The 13,470-nt window shown below is 37.1% G+C and overlaps 1 protein-coding gene across 1 annotated transcript in view; it reads left to right on the top strand.

Annotated features, from left to right (window-relative positions):
- Positions 1-13,470, top strand: part of OLFML2A (olfactomedin like 2A) — a 106,115-nt gene that overhangs the window by 72,714 nt on the left and 19,931 nt on the right. The window contains exons 4-5 of the mRNA XM_063432305.1: positions 1,560-1,736; positions 8,362-8,620. Coding sequence (XP_063288375.1) covers positions 1,560-1,736; positions 8,362-8,620 — 436 coding nt within the window. The remainder of the gene's footprint in view (positions 1-1,559; positions 1,737-8,361; positions 8,621-13,470) is intronic.

Genomic DNA, 13,470 nt, shown 5'->3' with positions numbered 1-13,470 from the left:
TAAATTGCAAAACATCAGTTCTGGAGACAATTACTGCAAGTTGCTTTGTAGGCTTTTGCAACATGTTTTCTAAGCATTAAAGAAGAAAGGAATTTAACAAGTACAGGTGGGGAACATATTTCAGGGGAAGAAATGAGAGAAAAGGGGTATGCTTTAATGGTGTGTTGTGGTGTGGCATTTTGAAGGAAATTTTAAGGTATTATTGGTTGAACTGTGAAAAAAGTATGAAATAACAACTCTGCTAGAATTTATATCTTGGTAATTGTGCAGTTACATATTTGAGAATGAAATAAGCTTGTATAAGTTAGGGACTGATTTACACTACAGTACACTGAAAATACTGCATTGGTACTTTGCATTTTGCTTATCTGTATTTGGGAGCAGTTCATTTCTGCTGTGGTAAGCATGAAGATCAGTTAATCAAGTTAAGAATGTGAGGCATGCTTGTACCAGGGCATTAACAGGAGAAATGTACACTTTCTTCTTCTTTCCAATGGGTCAGTTGAGTTGTTGCTTTTACATCAGTGCAGGCTTTCGGGATTTCTTCATATCTCCACAGGTAGAACATTTACTGTCACAATCAAACTGAATTCGCTACTTCTCATAGTAAATGAGTCCTCTGCTATAACTGAATTACATCACATCAAGTGGCTGAAAGTATGTTAACATATGCTATGGCTCGGCATTTCTATGTCACAATCCATTCTCACAAATGGTCTTAGGGAAAATTTGCAAAGGAAGGTAACAAAACTAAAGGAATGTAAGCCAACTTATGAAAACAACAAAATATTGTTGTGGCGGTTTTCAGGAGGTTATAGAAGATGAAGTGCCATGCAATGCAATAGGCCAAAGCGGCTTACTTTAATTTGGTGATCTGTTGATGCCCTTAAATAGTGGGTGTCATGCTCATAGCCTACCTTGTAACTCTGAGGCCCTATCAAGTTGGACACTGGTGGGAGGGGCAAAATTGGGGTGGACCAGTGATCTGATTTTCATCTTTTTTTTCTGCGTAACTCCTTGTTCTATCCTCCCTAGCCGCTCTGCTTCTCCATCCAGACTCTCTATGTGTCTCCCCAACCATGCCCATTGTCTGTCTTTTTCAAATGTATGTGCACCATTTCTTATCCTTTTCTTTCTCTGTAAATCAGTAAAATGTTTTATGCTTGAAATTTACATTTAATAAATGCATGCATGGATGATTTTATATATGGCTGCAAAGTACAGTTGCAAGTAGAGGTCAGATGAGATCATGAATACAAGTTCCATTTTTTAATTTATCTTTGTATTTAGGTCCAGGCCCTTGAAGTCCCTAGTCTAGCACTGGTAGCCTGACGTTTTCATTAAACAAACTGTACAAAAGGCGTACTATTATATAAAAGGAGTTAAGGAAAGGATAGTTTACTTTCAGCAGCAGACATTCTTGTGAACCAGAATGACTTGGGTGTTACTGCCTAGAGAAATTGTGCTCTGCTGCCACCAGCAACAAAAGGAATGGGTCAAACCAAAGTTTCCAACTTTCTTTCTGGTTAATTACTTTTACTGTTTTTTTTTTTTTCCAGACCATCAAGACAAACTTAAGTCGAGAAAATGACTTCATGAAGGAAAGTGTCATTAATCTTTCAAACCAGATGAAAAAATATGACAATTACTCAGACATCATGATGAGTATAAAGAAGGAGATTGCCAACCTTGGATACCAGCTACTTCAGAAAGATGCACCAGAAAATAAAGTACAGGTAATGAACAACTCTATTACAGAGCCTTTTCTTAACCCCTTAAGGACACATTACATGTGTGACATGTCATGATTCCTTTTTATTCCAGAGGTTTGGTCCTTAAGGGGTTAAGCACGACATTGACCACTACGAACACATCTTTTTGACAATTCATTTTAGAAGTATTCATTTACAGCCAAAGATTTGAACATCTCAAGTAGAGCAGGTATTAAAGTTCTGTAAGAGGCACTTGAGTATAAATAAGATTTTAAATTGCTGTGGTGTGCCTGTGATCTTGTTGTATACGTCGTGGTCTGTAACTTTCTGCATTGTGTGACTGTAAATGCAGTGGTGGTATAGTCAACACTGAAGAACATTACAAAGATAGTGGAAGAAGACGGCAAATTCCAAAATCACAGTCAGTTGCAAAGATTAGGAGAGTTTACCAACAATCAACAAATAGTATATTAACATATCAAGGACTCCAGTAGACTAAATAAGCTGTGTGACTTGGGTGTGTTCCATATAACCAAAACGTGTTTCCTTTGTTGGATTTACTGACACAAGAGTGACAGTGGGTTATTTCAGATGGACAGTGAAAGACACTGGACAGATGGGTGGGCCACGACAGGCCAGTCTTAATTTTAGCTGGACATTTCAATTTAGTTTTTAGGCATAGTCTTTTGACTAAAAAGCCACTTTAGTTGTATTTTAGTCATCTGAATTGTTTTAGTCGACTAAATCTCCAGTAGATTCTAGTCGAATGGGTTTAGTTAAAGAAAAAGAACAGCACTGGAAGGAAATGGATCGGATCCATCCGCCAGTGTTGTGGTGGTTATAGGATACAGTGGGGCATAACCCCTAGAAATATAGAGAAAAAATAGGGCTACTGGATGGCAACTCGAGAACGAAGTACCTTCCAAATAGACCTTATATCCTTATGTTATACAAAAGGCTTATACTGCAGGTACCCACTAGGGGGATTCTTACATACAGGTAGCCAAAAAACAAAAAACTCTTTAATAATCCCTCTTGAGGAAAAAAATGTGAATATACAAGTGTAATTTAAAATAAGGACCTAGTGGGGTAGAGTCATAGCTACACCAGCAGGCTATGCCAAGGAGAACAACTAAACTGTGGAAATATTGATGTGACTTTAAAAATGTGTCAAATATTCCACTAGTATAGTTGTATCGAAAAAAAACGAAGATATAAAGTATGCAGCAAAAGTTGCTATAACAGCAGGCTATATTTTGTATCAAATAGTAAAGGATATAATATATGCATCCAGAAATGTAAAATACAGACCCAATAATACCTAGAAATGCCTTCAATAATACCAAGGATAAATATCACTTATTAGACAGAAGACAGGTACAAGTATAAAGGGTATTAGCCTAGAGGTAGCTGAAGGCTACAGGTAACAGTACACTTCAAATTTAAAAGTAAAGTAGAAAGATTCCCATAAATGCCATCAAAATTATATCCCATGCAAAAAGCACATATTGATTCCTGAGGCAAACAGTATAGGGAAACCAATTCTAAATTACACAGAGAAGCGTAGTAGGAAATATGTAGCAATATGTAACAAGATGCCTAAACAGCTAAATGTGATTTGGGGGTAGGAGTCCCTAGCATCTTGTACATATCTTATACATATCGGTAAGCAGTCCTTAGCAGTGCCCAGGATCGTAGGAATGTCAAACCCCAGAATTGTCCAAACAAGAAAAAAAAATTAAAATGAAATCATCCGCTCTATGTGAGCTGCTCAACGCGCGTTTCGGCGATACAAATCGCCTTTGTCAAGAGCAAAGCCTCTGTCTCTTTTGCCCCTTCCCCAGCCCCTCTGTGTCTCTTTGTGTTCTCCCAGCCCCTATGGGTGTCTTACTTCCAAGCCCTGGTCTGTCTCTTTTGCCGCTTCCATAGTGTTAATTTTAGCGGCCAATTTTAAATTTAGTTTTAGCCATAGTCTTTTGACTAAAATATAATTTCAGTTTTATTCGTATTTTAGTCGTCTGAATTGTTTTAGTTGACTAGATCTCAATTTGATTAAAAGTGTTAGTCGATAAAATTAACACTGCTACAAGGATGTGGTTGTTTAAAAATAAATTGAAAACACAAATATGGAATTAAAGAGGAAATATGCTGGACCAAAAAAAGTAAAAAAAAAAAATGAAAAAAATGGAATATGGTTGTAGTAAGAGGAAATTGATGGATAACACTGCTTTCCCCAAAGAATAGTTAAATGGCTTATTGTAACAGAAACAGTGCTTATACATGTGATAAGCTGATGTAATTGAGGCCATGGTTGGAAATGTTGGAAGATAAGGGATACTTTTAATCTCCACAATATTTCTGTGAAGAATGAACCCTTAAATTAAACATTAAAATTGCATTTGCAAAACTCTTTAGGTTTACTTTAAAACCAGGGCTCCGGACTTCCCATTTGCCATTAGCAAATAATAATTCAACCCAGGAGAGTGTCAGGATCTTACCTGGTATGGAGTCCGACATGCAGAGTTATATACTCACCCTTGCAAATAAACATAGACCAAGGTGACCAGGTAAGAAACCACCTGGGCTGTGAGTCTGTGCACAGGGCTGTGCAGGAAGTAGTGATCCAAGTCGCAGTACAGGCAAGGACAAGCACAAGGGTAGTCAAGGTATATCTGAAGTCAGGAGAAGCCAGAGGTCAGAGTAAACGATGAGATAAGATCAAACTGAAGAACACACGATCAGGATACACAATAACAGGAACCAAAAATGAGAACCAGAGTCAATGAACTGACACTGCCCTCAGGGAGACTAATTAGGCATCTGCTTCAGGTGGACTGAGATTGACAGGAGCAGCAACAGGAAAAGTCCAACCCCCTAGTGCTGGAGACAAGACAAGGTTAACATCAAGCTGAAACAAGAGCTGAAGTGTGGCTCAGAGGCAAGACAGCGGGATTAAGGACAGAGAAAGACCACAGTTCACATCACCTGCCTGGCACCTGTGGGGTGGCCACGCCTGGCAGTCTGGATGGCATGGTGTGAGCTGTGTGGACTTGACCCGCACTATCTCTGAGAAGCTTTCCAAGTTTTCACTTAAAGCTGTGTGTCTTTCCACTATCTACTCCTTATAAGTGACTTCTTCTAAGTAATAACTGGAAATGGAGAAACAGGCTAATGATATTGGAAAGGGAGAAGGGGAAGGGACTTTTGGGAGGACAAGGACTTGTGTTAAAACAAAATTAGAAAAAAAAAATTAACTTTAAATCCTGACTAATAGTTTGGGGCTTAACATTTTGAGCCCTTCTGAAACAAATTCATATTATATTGGTTTTTAGTTTGTTCTTCTTGCATATGTTTAATACAAATATTTTACTTAAAGACCTAATGAAATATCTTTATTATCAGTTCACCCACTGACAGTGCCAGGATCTACATACACAACAACAGATACTTGTCACCCTTTCCCCTCCATAAAATGAAAATTACTGGAGAAAATAGTATAATATTCAGAAGGTAGCTACATCCGCGACAAACGTATGATGCACCACTGATTTAGTTTAATGCATTTGTAGGCCATCATGAAACCTTAAAAATAAAAGTAAAAATGTACCTTAAATGTAACTTAAGAAGAATACTGGTGTGATAAAATCTAACATAATGACTACATAAAGTCTATAGAGAGTATATTATTACTGGCATTGCTAAATGAAAGAACAGATTTTAAAAGACGTTTGACTACAACGTCAAACTTGCAGTCCAAACTGTAGTTATAAAGCTTTAAATATACTTAATATGTATGCTTAAGTATGTGCATCATTCGTTTAGCCTCATTTAATCCTACATAATTTATGGAGCCATCTAATGTTTCGCTTGCTTTCAGCTTGCAGATCTTCTGAGTCTTCAGAATCAAGATTTCTAAACCATCTATCAGCTGAAACAATTTCCTTCTATAATTCACTACCACTAATAGCCACCAAGCACCTGCCCTTCAAACATTCTAATAGCTCATCATTGACCTAATGCACTCAGAATTCCATCAAGCACTTATTGTGAAAGTATTTACTGGATTCAGTTTCCATCTTTTTACCGTACATCACAATTTACATAGTCTACATCTGTTTCACATTTTATTGAAAAACAAAAAGGTAAAACATACCTATTACATCATACTATATGTGTATTTGGTACACAGAACTTTAGGATGGTTCTTGTTTCAGGATGATATTCTTTAAGCTTAAAGGAACACTATAGTCACCTAAATTACTTTAGCTAAATAAAGCAGTTTTAGTGTATAGATCATTCCCCTGCAATGCACTGCTCAATTCGCTGTCATTTAGGAGTTAAATCACTTTTTTTCTGTTTATGCAGCCTAGCCACACCTCCCCTGGCTATGATTGACAGAATATATATAAAAAAATACAGAAAAGGTAAAGGAGTCGAGAGCAAATGCTCAAATCACCACAGATGTGAATCACTCCAAAGCACACCAAATAAATATAATGCAAATAACGTGAGAGTAATGGTGAGAGCAAATAAAATACTAGATAACAATAAATGAGAGGCAATATTACCATATATATCTGTCTGTTGTGCTTGTCCTAAAACAATAGAATAGAGGACATAGTATAGCCTGTAAAACAGAATATATAAATAATAGATAAAAAATGCCCACTCACATGGTGCTGAGCCGTTTAAAAGTGGCTCAGACTATCAGCGCCTTGTAAAGTATATTGGAGACTGAAATGCCGGAAACAGGTTTTTCAATGCATAAAATCCATCTTGTAAAATCATCAGACTGGAAAAGCAAGTAAATGTAAAAACCCTTTATTACTAAAAACACAGCATAAAAATTCGTCCCCCAATTGCACTAACGCGTTTCGACCAATAATGGTCTTTTTCAAAGTGCTACATGCTTCATCAAACTTTACATTTAAATATGTTACATGATTGACAGAGCCTGCATGAAAAAAAAAAACTGGTTTCACTTTCAAACAGATGTAATTTACCTTAAATAATTGTATCTCAATCTCTAAATTGAACTTTAATCCCATACAAGAGGCTCTTGCAGGGTCTAGCAAGCTATTAACATAGCAGGAGATAAGAAAATCTTGATTAAACAGAACTTGCACTAAAGAAAGCCTAAATAGGGCTCTCTTTACAGGAAGTGTTTATGGAAGGCTGTGCAAGTCACATGCAAGGAGGTGTGACTAGGGTTCATAAACAAAGGGATTTAACTCCTAAATCGCAGAGGATTGAGCAGTGAGGCTGCAGGGGCATGTTATATACACCAAAACTGCTTCATTAAGCTAAAGTTGTTCAGGTGACTATAGTGTCCCTTTAACCAGTCAAAGAGCAGAAGTCTGTTGTGAGTGGACTATAATGCTAAATATAGTTTCTATTTCAAAGTATAAATACTTTGTTTAGCAAATAATAGTTTATATATATATATATATATATATATATATATATTTTAAATCAGCACAGAACTAAGATAATTTCATTGAAAGGGTACAAACAGCAATGCTATTTGAAAAATAGTCCAGCACTTCTGGAATCAGGTTCCCTTCATAGTAACTGCAATACCCTTTGCAATGTTTCACTTTCAGCCTCTGCAAAACTGCAACTTCTGCAGCCTCTAGTTTGGTCCTCTTTCTCCGGGTGGGGTTTCCACCACTTTCATATTGTGCAGCAAAGCACGTGAAAAAAATCAGCTTGACAGACTGGAACATCAGATGCCCATAAAAATACTGATTTTTAACAGGTTGATGATGTGTGTAAAAAGATGATCTTTTGAGATAGTAATCTCTTTGAAACCTCAATGGCAGCCTAGTATCTAAGTGATACAAAACAAAAGTAACAAAAGAACAATGACATAGATTTATAAAGCATGAATGGGTTCACTACGCCACACAAACTAGAATACTGCAGGCAATCACACATAAAAGCAGGCTAAAGCTGTATTTCATTTGGCCTTCATTTAGACATTGATCTTATTTGACTCGTCTTATTGTCCCAATCTGATTTTTGTTCCTCTTTTGAATTAAGACAAAAGGTCCGAGTAACAGACTGCGAGATGACAATCACAAAGTATTTCTCTTAAATTGTAGAAATACTCACAAAATAAGGCATGGATTCCCTGATAAAGGTGTAGTACTTTTAGCAATGAGACTATTTTCAATGCGTGGTATTAAAAAAATCCTACCAAACATGTCCCAGTGGCTCTGTTTTCCTCATCATCTCTATCTCTGAAGCCAAGTGGTTGTCTCAGCTTTCCTCCCTCACACATAAAACACAATTTAGGAAAATATATTGTACTATATTAAATACCCAGTTGCTTTCTCTGGTCGCTTGACATATAACTGATGAAGGAGAGGATTCACCTGAAGCATGGCGAAGTAAAGCCATCTTTTCATGAAGACAGTGCAAGAAAAATCAGTGTGTCAGCATCTGATGTCCTGATTGCCGCACTGTGATTTTTTCACTTTGTCTTCAATAAAATATTGTTTTACTTATCCATAAGACCTGTGAGGGCTCTTCTTCATTTGTTAGATATAAATGTGTATATAAATATATATAGATACATGTGTGCGTATTCAATATACGCAGTACCTACTAGAATTGTTTTACATGTTAGATGTTGCTTGTTTCCTAGGACACATCTGGAGGTAAAAACAAAGATGCCACCAAGTTCTCAAACAATAAAAGCACAGGGGACAAGTCAAGCACTAAAACAACAAGGGAAAGAACACCCAAATCAGAGAAACCAAAAAAGGAGACCAGCAAAACAAAACAAGCATCTCCACCAACACCAAGAGCTAGAGTTCCATTGCAACAGCCAGTGGTCATAAGAGGGGTCACCTACTACAAAGCTGGAAGGAATGAGGAGGCAGACAACAGTGGCAGTAACAAAGGTATGTAGAATAAATATATACAATTTCTGAGGGACGTGTTCAGTTAAGCCATATGCAAGCTGATACAAAGCTGAAAATATTTAAATATATTAAGAACATTTAATTAAATTAGCATATTAATAGCAAGAATCCTAGCATACCTCAGGACTATTTCCCTAAACTCAGAGTTTGGTAGGCCACCAGAACATTAATCTAATTCCAGATATGGGCAGAGACTCCTAGTTTTACCTCCTTGTCTATATGGACCACTCTCCACATTTCCACTACTGAACCCCAATCTCTGTATAATTTATCTCCTCCATCACTCCATTCTTTCAGTCTCCCAATACTTATCTTGTATCAAGAGGAAAGAACTTGCAGGAAAAAATACATTTACTACAAGTTTAGATTTTTTTGTTTTTTGGACATACAGATGACCCTAAACAGCACAGACCAATGTAGGATCTGCAATTTTTTTATATAAGTAAGTTGAAAATAATCTTGTATACAATTAAGACATTTCTACTGCTCCTCCTTTTTACTGCTCTTTCTACTTCCCTCGTTACTCACTTCTCACTTGATCTGTGAATAAAATCAACATTTAGTGGCTGTCTCCTAGTCATTAACATTTTTTTTGCCATCATCTCTTTTTTTGGCGCCACAGGCAGCATTTAGAATCTCAATTCAAAATGGACATGCTTGACCACTGTGCAAGTCATTTCATGATTAGTCTATATAGCGGTTCGAAAATCATGAATTTATATATCACCGGAAAAGCCCAAATTTAGACAAATTGCGGTTTGTAACTTAAAAAATCTCCATTGCAGTGTACAGTGAAGCCATAATGAAGAGTTCACTGAAAATGACTATAGAAGATTAACTTCTGACATAGGAAATATGATACTAGATATGGATCAGCAGTTAGTCAGCAAAAAACAAACAAAAACTGTAATAAATTGTAAAATGCTGCAAAACACATATGCATAGTTAGGAGATATACCAACCAAGAAGGTTTCATTAACCATGCTGTCAGTCACTTTAGCGTTTACACCATCAGTCAGCTGATTCCTAGCCTTATGTGAAATGGCTAGTCCCAAAGAGTCCCAGGTTTGCCCTCCCATGAGTTAGGCTTCGGCCTTCATATTGACAATCTAGGTTCTCCACGAAAGACCTGACATTTTAACTCCACTGTGGTGCTCCATTGGAAGCTAGAAGCTGCCCATAGTGTACACCTAAGACTGTGGCTTGTAATCTTGAACTACTTCTTGTCACTCCAGGTTTAATTTAAGAGGGGGGCCTCTTAAAACAAGCTTAAGCCTGAGGAAACTTTTCCATATTTAGAAGAAGACCTTTACAACATCTCACTGATATTTTTCTCATGAATACTAGAGGGGCACTCAACAGTAAAGGCTGTTGGCTTAGTAGGCTCTTCTCATGAGACATAATTGTAGCAGACACCTGTCTATGATGGAAATTATGCCTAAAGTTCTCAAAGAAGGGCAAAATTGTGCTGTTTACAGGTCATAAACTATTGACCCACTTTCCCTTTTAAGAGCTACAGCCATTTTGGGAGCTTGCCTTGTCCATATTGACAGTTGTAACATGCAGTTAATGCCTAAGACCAAGGTAAGACCAAGTAACTCTTGGTAAGACCAAGTAACTCTAAAGCCACCTCATTGTTACCAAAACCTGTCATAAGAATTAATAATAATTACAGGCTAAAACAAGTTTGGGGTAACCCTTTATGATGGTTTTCTAATGTGTGTTCAATTGGCATGGCAGTAAGACTGTCTCCAGGTTTTCACTTTTTCCAAACAGCATAAAATGTTAACAAGATTATCAGTTTATGACACTGATAGAACAGACCACATTAGTGGGGTGTAGAAGTGCTTTAAATGTTTAATACCATATAATGAAGTGTTTTAGTGTAACTGTTAAACAGTTTTAAATATTATTAGTATTATTATTTTTGGCAAATATCAATGAACAATCACTGTTGTACAACTAAACTACATTTAGGATTATAGTACTATTAATAATGCAGTGAATATTAATAGTTTTAGTTATCTTATATTTTCCATTGCTATTGTTATACTTTTTCTGTAAACTAACATTTTTCTGTAGTGTACTGTATCATCAGCAAAAAGACCAGTCTTATTGGTGAATGATTATATAAAGTGGTAGAATTGGATTGCTTAGAATATATATATATATATATTTTTTTTAAATGACAATTGAATGACTCTTCAAGCCAGATTACATGCTGTTAGATTAAGTTGCTACCTCATTTATAAATCATAGAAACCACAAACTGTCTCACATATCAAGCATTTTTGTCAACTTATATTATATACAAAGCATGGAAAATTAAGAAGAAAATCAGCTAAGACGAAAAAGGGAAGTAAAATTGGCATAATCTCAAGAAATCAGCTGTAGACAATGTGGTCCTTGTAATCCCACAATTCACCCTGAAACCATGAAATTTCTCCAAAAAGACCAAGACTCAAAATCCAACTGTGCTTTTTCCTTGCATTTATCTCAAGGATTCCCCCACAATTATATATCTGTATGATAAAGCTGCATATGTTACATGCATCTAGATGTCAGAAGGCGAAACGCCTGTTAAAAAAGGATTCCTAATTCTGGGTCTACATGCCTATTGCCAAGGCTGCAAAATAAGTAAAGGGTCTACATTTAAAGTTGCATTTCAATCTGGATAATGACCCCCTTTATAAAATGAAATAATATATGGAAATTTTACATTTACAAAAAAAAAAATAGGATACTCAATACAGTACTGGTATTGCCCCTCTTGCAAAAAGTTCCAGTTGTATAACAGAGCTCAAAAATCTATGTGAAGTTCTTATAGTTCATAATAACAAAAAAATATAAAACACGAGTGATTACTATGTTGTATCCTTTGAGTGTAAACCTGAAATCTGAAAATGATCCATAGATTCGTAATTTGGTCACTGCTAGAACAGAATATAGCCATCTCATTATCACTTTTTGATTCTCTTGATCCATGACCTTTAACATCTTTACTTGCTTCAGGAATTTAGCCTTTGCATGGTTGGTTAGAGAACGCCAGCCAAAGGAAACAGGTTTGTAAAAACTAGACTTGTGCATCTGACTCTTGGGGTCCCAAAAACCAAGTCTAAGAAAACATCAATGACAATAGAAACAGCCAAAACTAACAAAACTGTAGAGGTTTCACAATAAAAAGCAGTATGCCATCAGAAACCGTATTCCGGAATCCAAGTGTTTTTATCGCATCATTTAAAATTATTATTTGCTGTTAAATATGTAAAAGAAACAGCAGATATTGTCCAAACCTGCTTTGAATTTCACAAGATTTTGCATTCCATCACATATGTCTTTTTTAAGATAAAAGCCTGGCAAAGAAATAAAAACAATAATTTAAAAAAACAACAACGTGTTCTATTCAGAGCTAGATCTGTAAGTCATAATTTAACTAATCAGTACCATATAAAATGAAATAATTGCTTAACATATGCATACAGTTGCAAGAAAAAGTATGTGAACCCTGTGGAATGATATGGATTTCTGCACAAATTGGTCATAAAATGTGATCTGATCATCATCTAAGTCACAACAATAGACAATCACAGTCTGCTTAAACTAATAACACACAAAGAATGAAATGTTTCCATGTTTTTATTGAACACACCATGTAAACATTCACAGTGCAGGTGGAAAAAGTATGTGAACCCCATAGACTAATGACATCTCCAAGAGCTAATTGGAGTGAGATGTCAGCCAACTGGAGTCCAATCAATGGGATGAGATTGGAGGTGTTGGTTACAGCTGCCCTGCCCTATAAAAACACACACCGGTTCTGGGTTTGCTTTTCACAAGAAGCATTGCCTGATGTGAATGATGCCTGGCACAAAAGAGCTCTCAGAAGACCTACGATTAAAGGGAAACTCCAGTGGCACTGGAGGGTCCCTCTCCTTCCCACCCCCCAATCCCCGGTTACTGAAGGAGTGAAAACCCCTTCAGTCACTTACCTGAGGCAGCGGCGATGTCCCTCGCCACGGTCTCCTCCTCCGCGATGTTCCTCCCTCTGATTCCGTTTAGAAAAAACTGCAATAATTACACTTGCAGGGTTAAGAGTAGTGGGAGTTGGCACCCAGACCACTCCAATGGGCAGAAGTGGTCTGGGTGCCTGGAGTGTCCCTTTAAGAATTGTTGACTTGCATAAAGCTGGAAAGGGTTATAAAAGTATCTCCAAAAGCCTTGCTGTTCATCAGTCCACGGTAAGACAAATTGTCTATAAATGGAGAAAGTTCAGCACTGCTGCTACTCTCCCTAGGAGTGGCCGTCCTGTAAAGATGACTGCAAGAGCACAGCGCAGACTGCTCAATGAGGTGAAGAAGAATCCTAGAGTGTCAGCTAAAGACTTACAAAAGTTACTGGCAAATGCTAACATCCCTGTTAGCGAATCTACAATACGTAAAACACTAAACAAGAATGGATTTCATGGGAGGATACCACAGAGGAAGCCACTGCTGTCCAAACAAAACATTGCTGCACGTTTACAGTTTTACAGTACACCTGGATGTTCCACAGCAGTACTGGCAAAATATTCTGTGGACATATTCTGTGGACAGATGAAACCAGAGTTGAGTTGTTTGGAAGAAACACACAACACTATGTGTGGCGAAAAAGAGGCACAGCACACCAACATCAAAACCTCATCCCAACTGTGAAGTATGGTGGTGGGGGCATCATGGCTTGGGGCTGCTTTGCTGCATCAGGGCCTGGACGGATTGCTATCATCGAAGGAAAAATGAATTCTCAAGTTTATCAAGACATTTTGCGGGAGAACTTAAGGCCATCTGTCTATC

The sequence above is a fragment of the Pelobates fuscus genome, chromosome 9 (genome assembly GCF_036172605.1).
Source record: "Pelobates fuscus isolate aPelFus1 chromosome 9, aPelFus1.pri, whole genome shotgun sequence".
In the NCBI taxonomy this organism is placed as follows: Eukaryota; Metazoa; Chordata; class Amphibia; order Anura; family Pelobatidae; genus Pelobates; species Pelobates fuscus.
The sequence above is the reverse complement of the archived record's forward strand: the minus strand, read 5'-3'. Positions and strand labels throughout refer to the sequence as shown.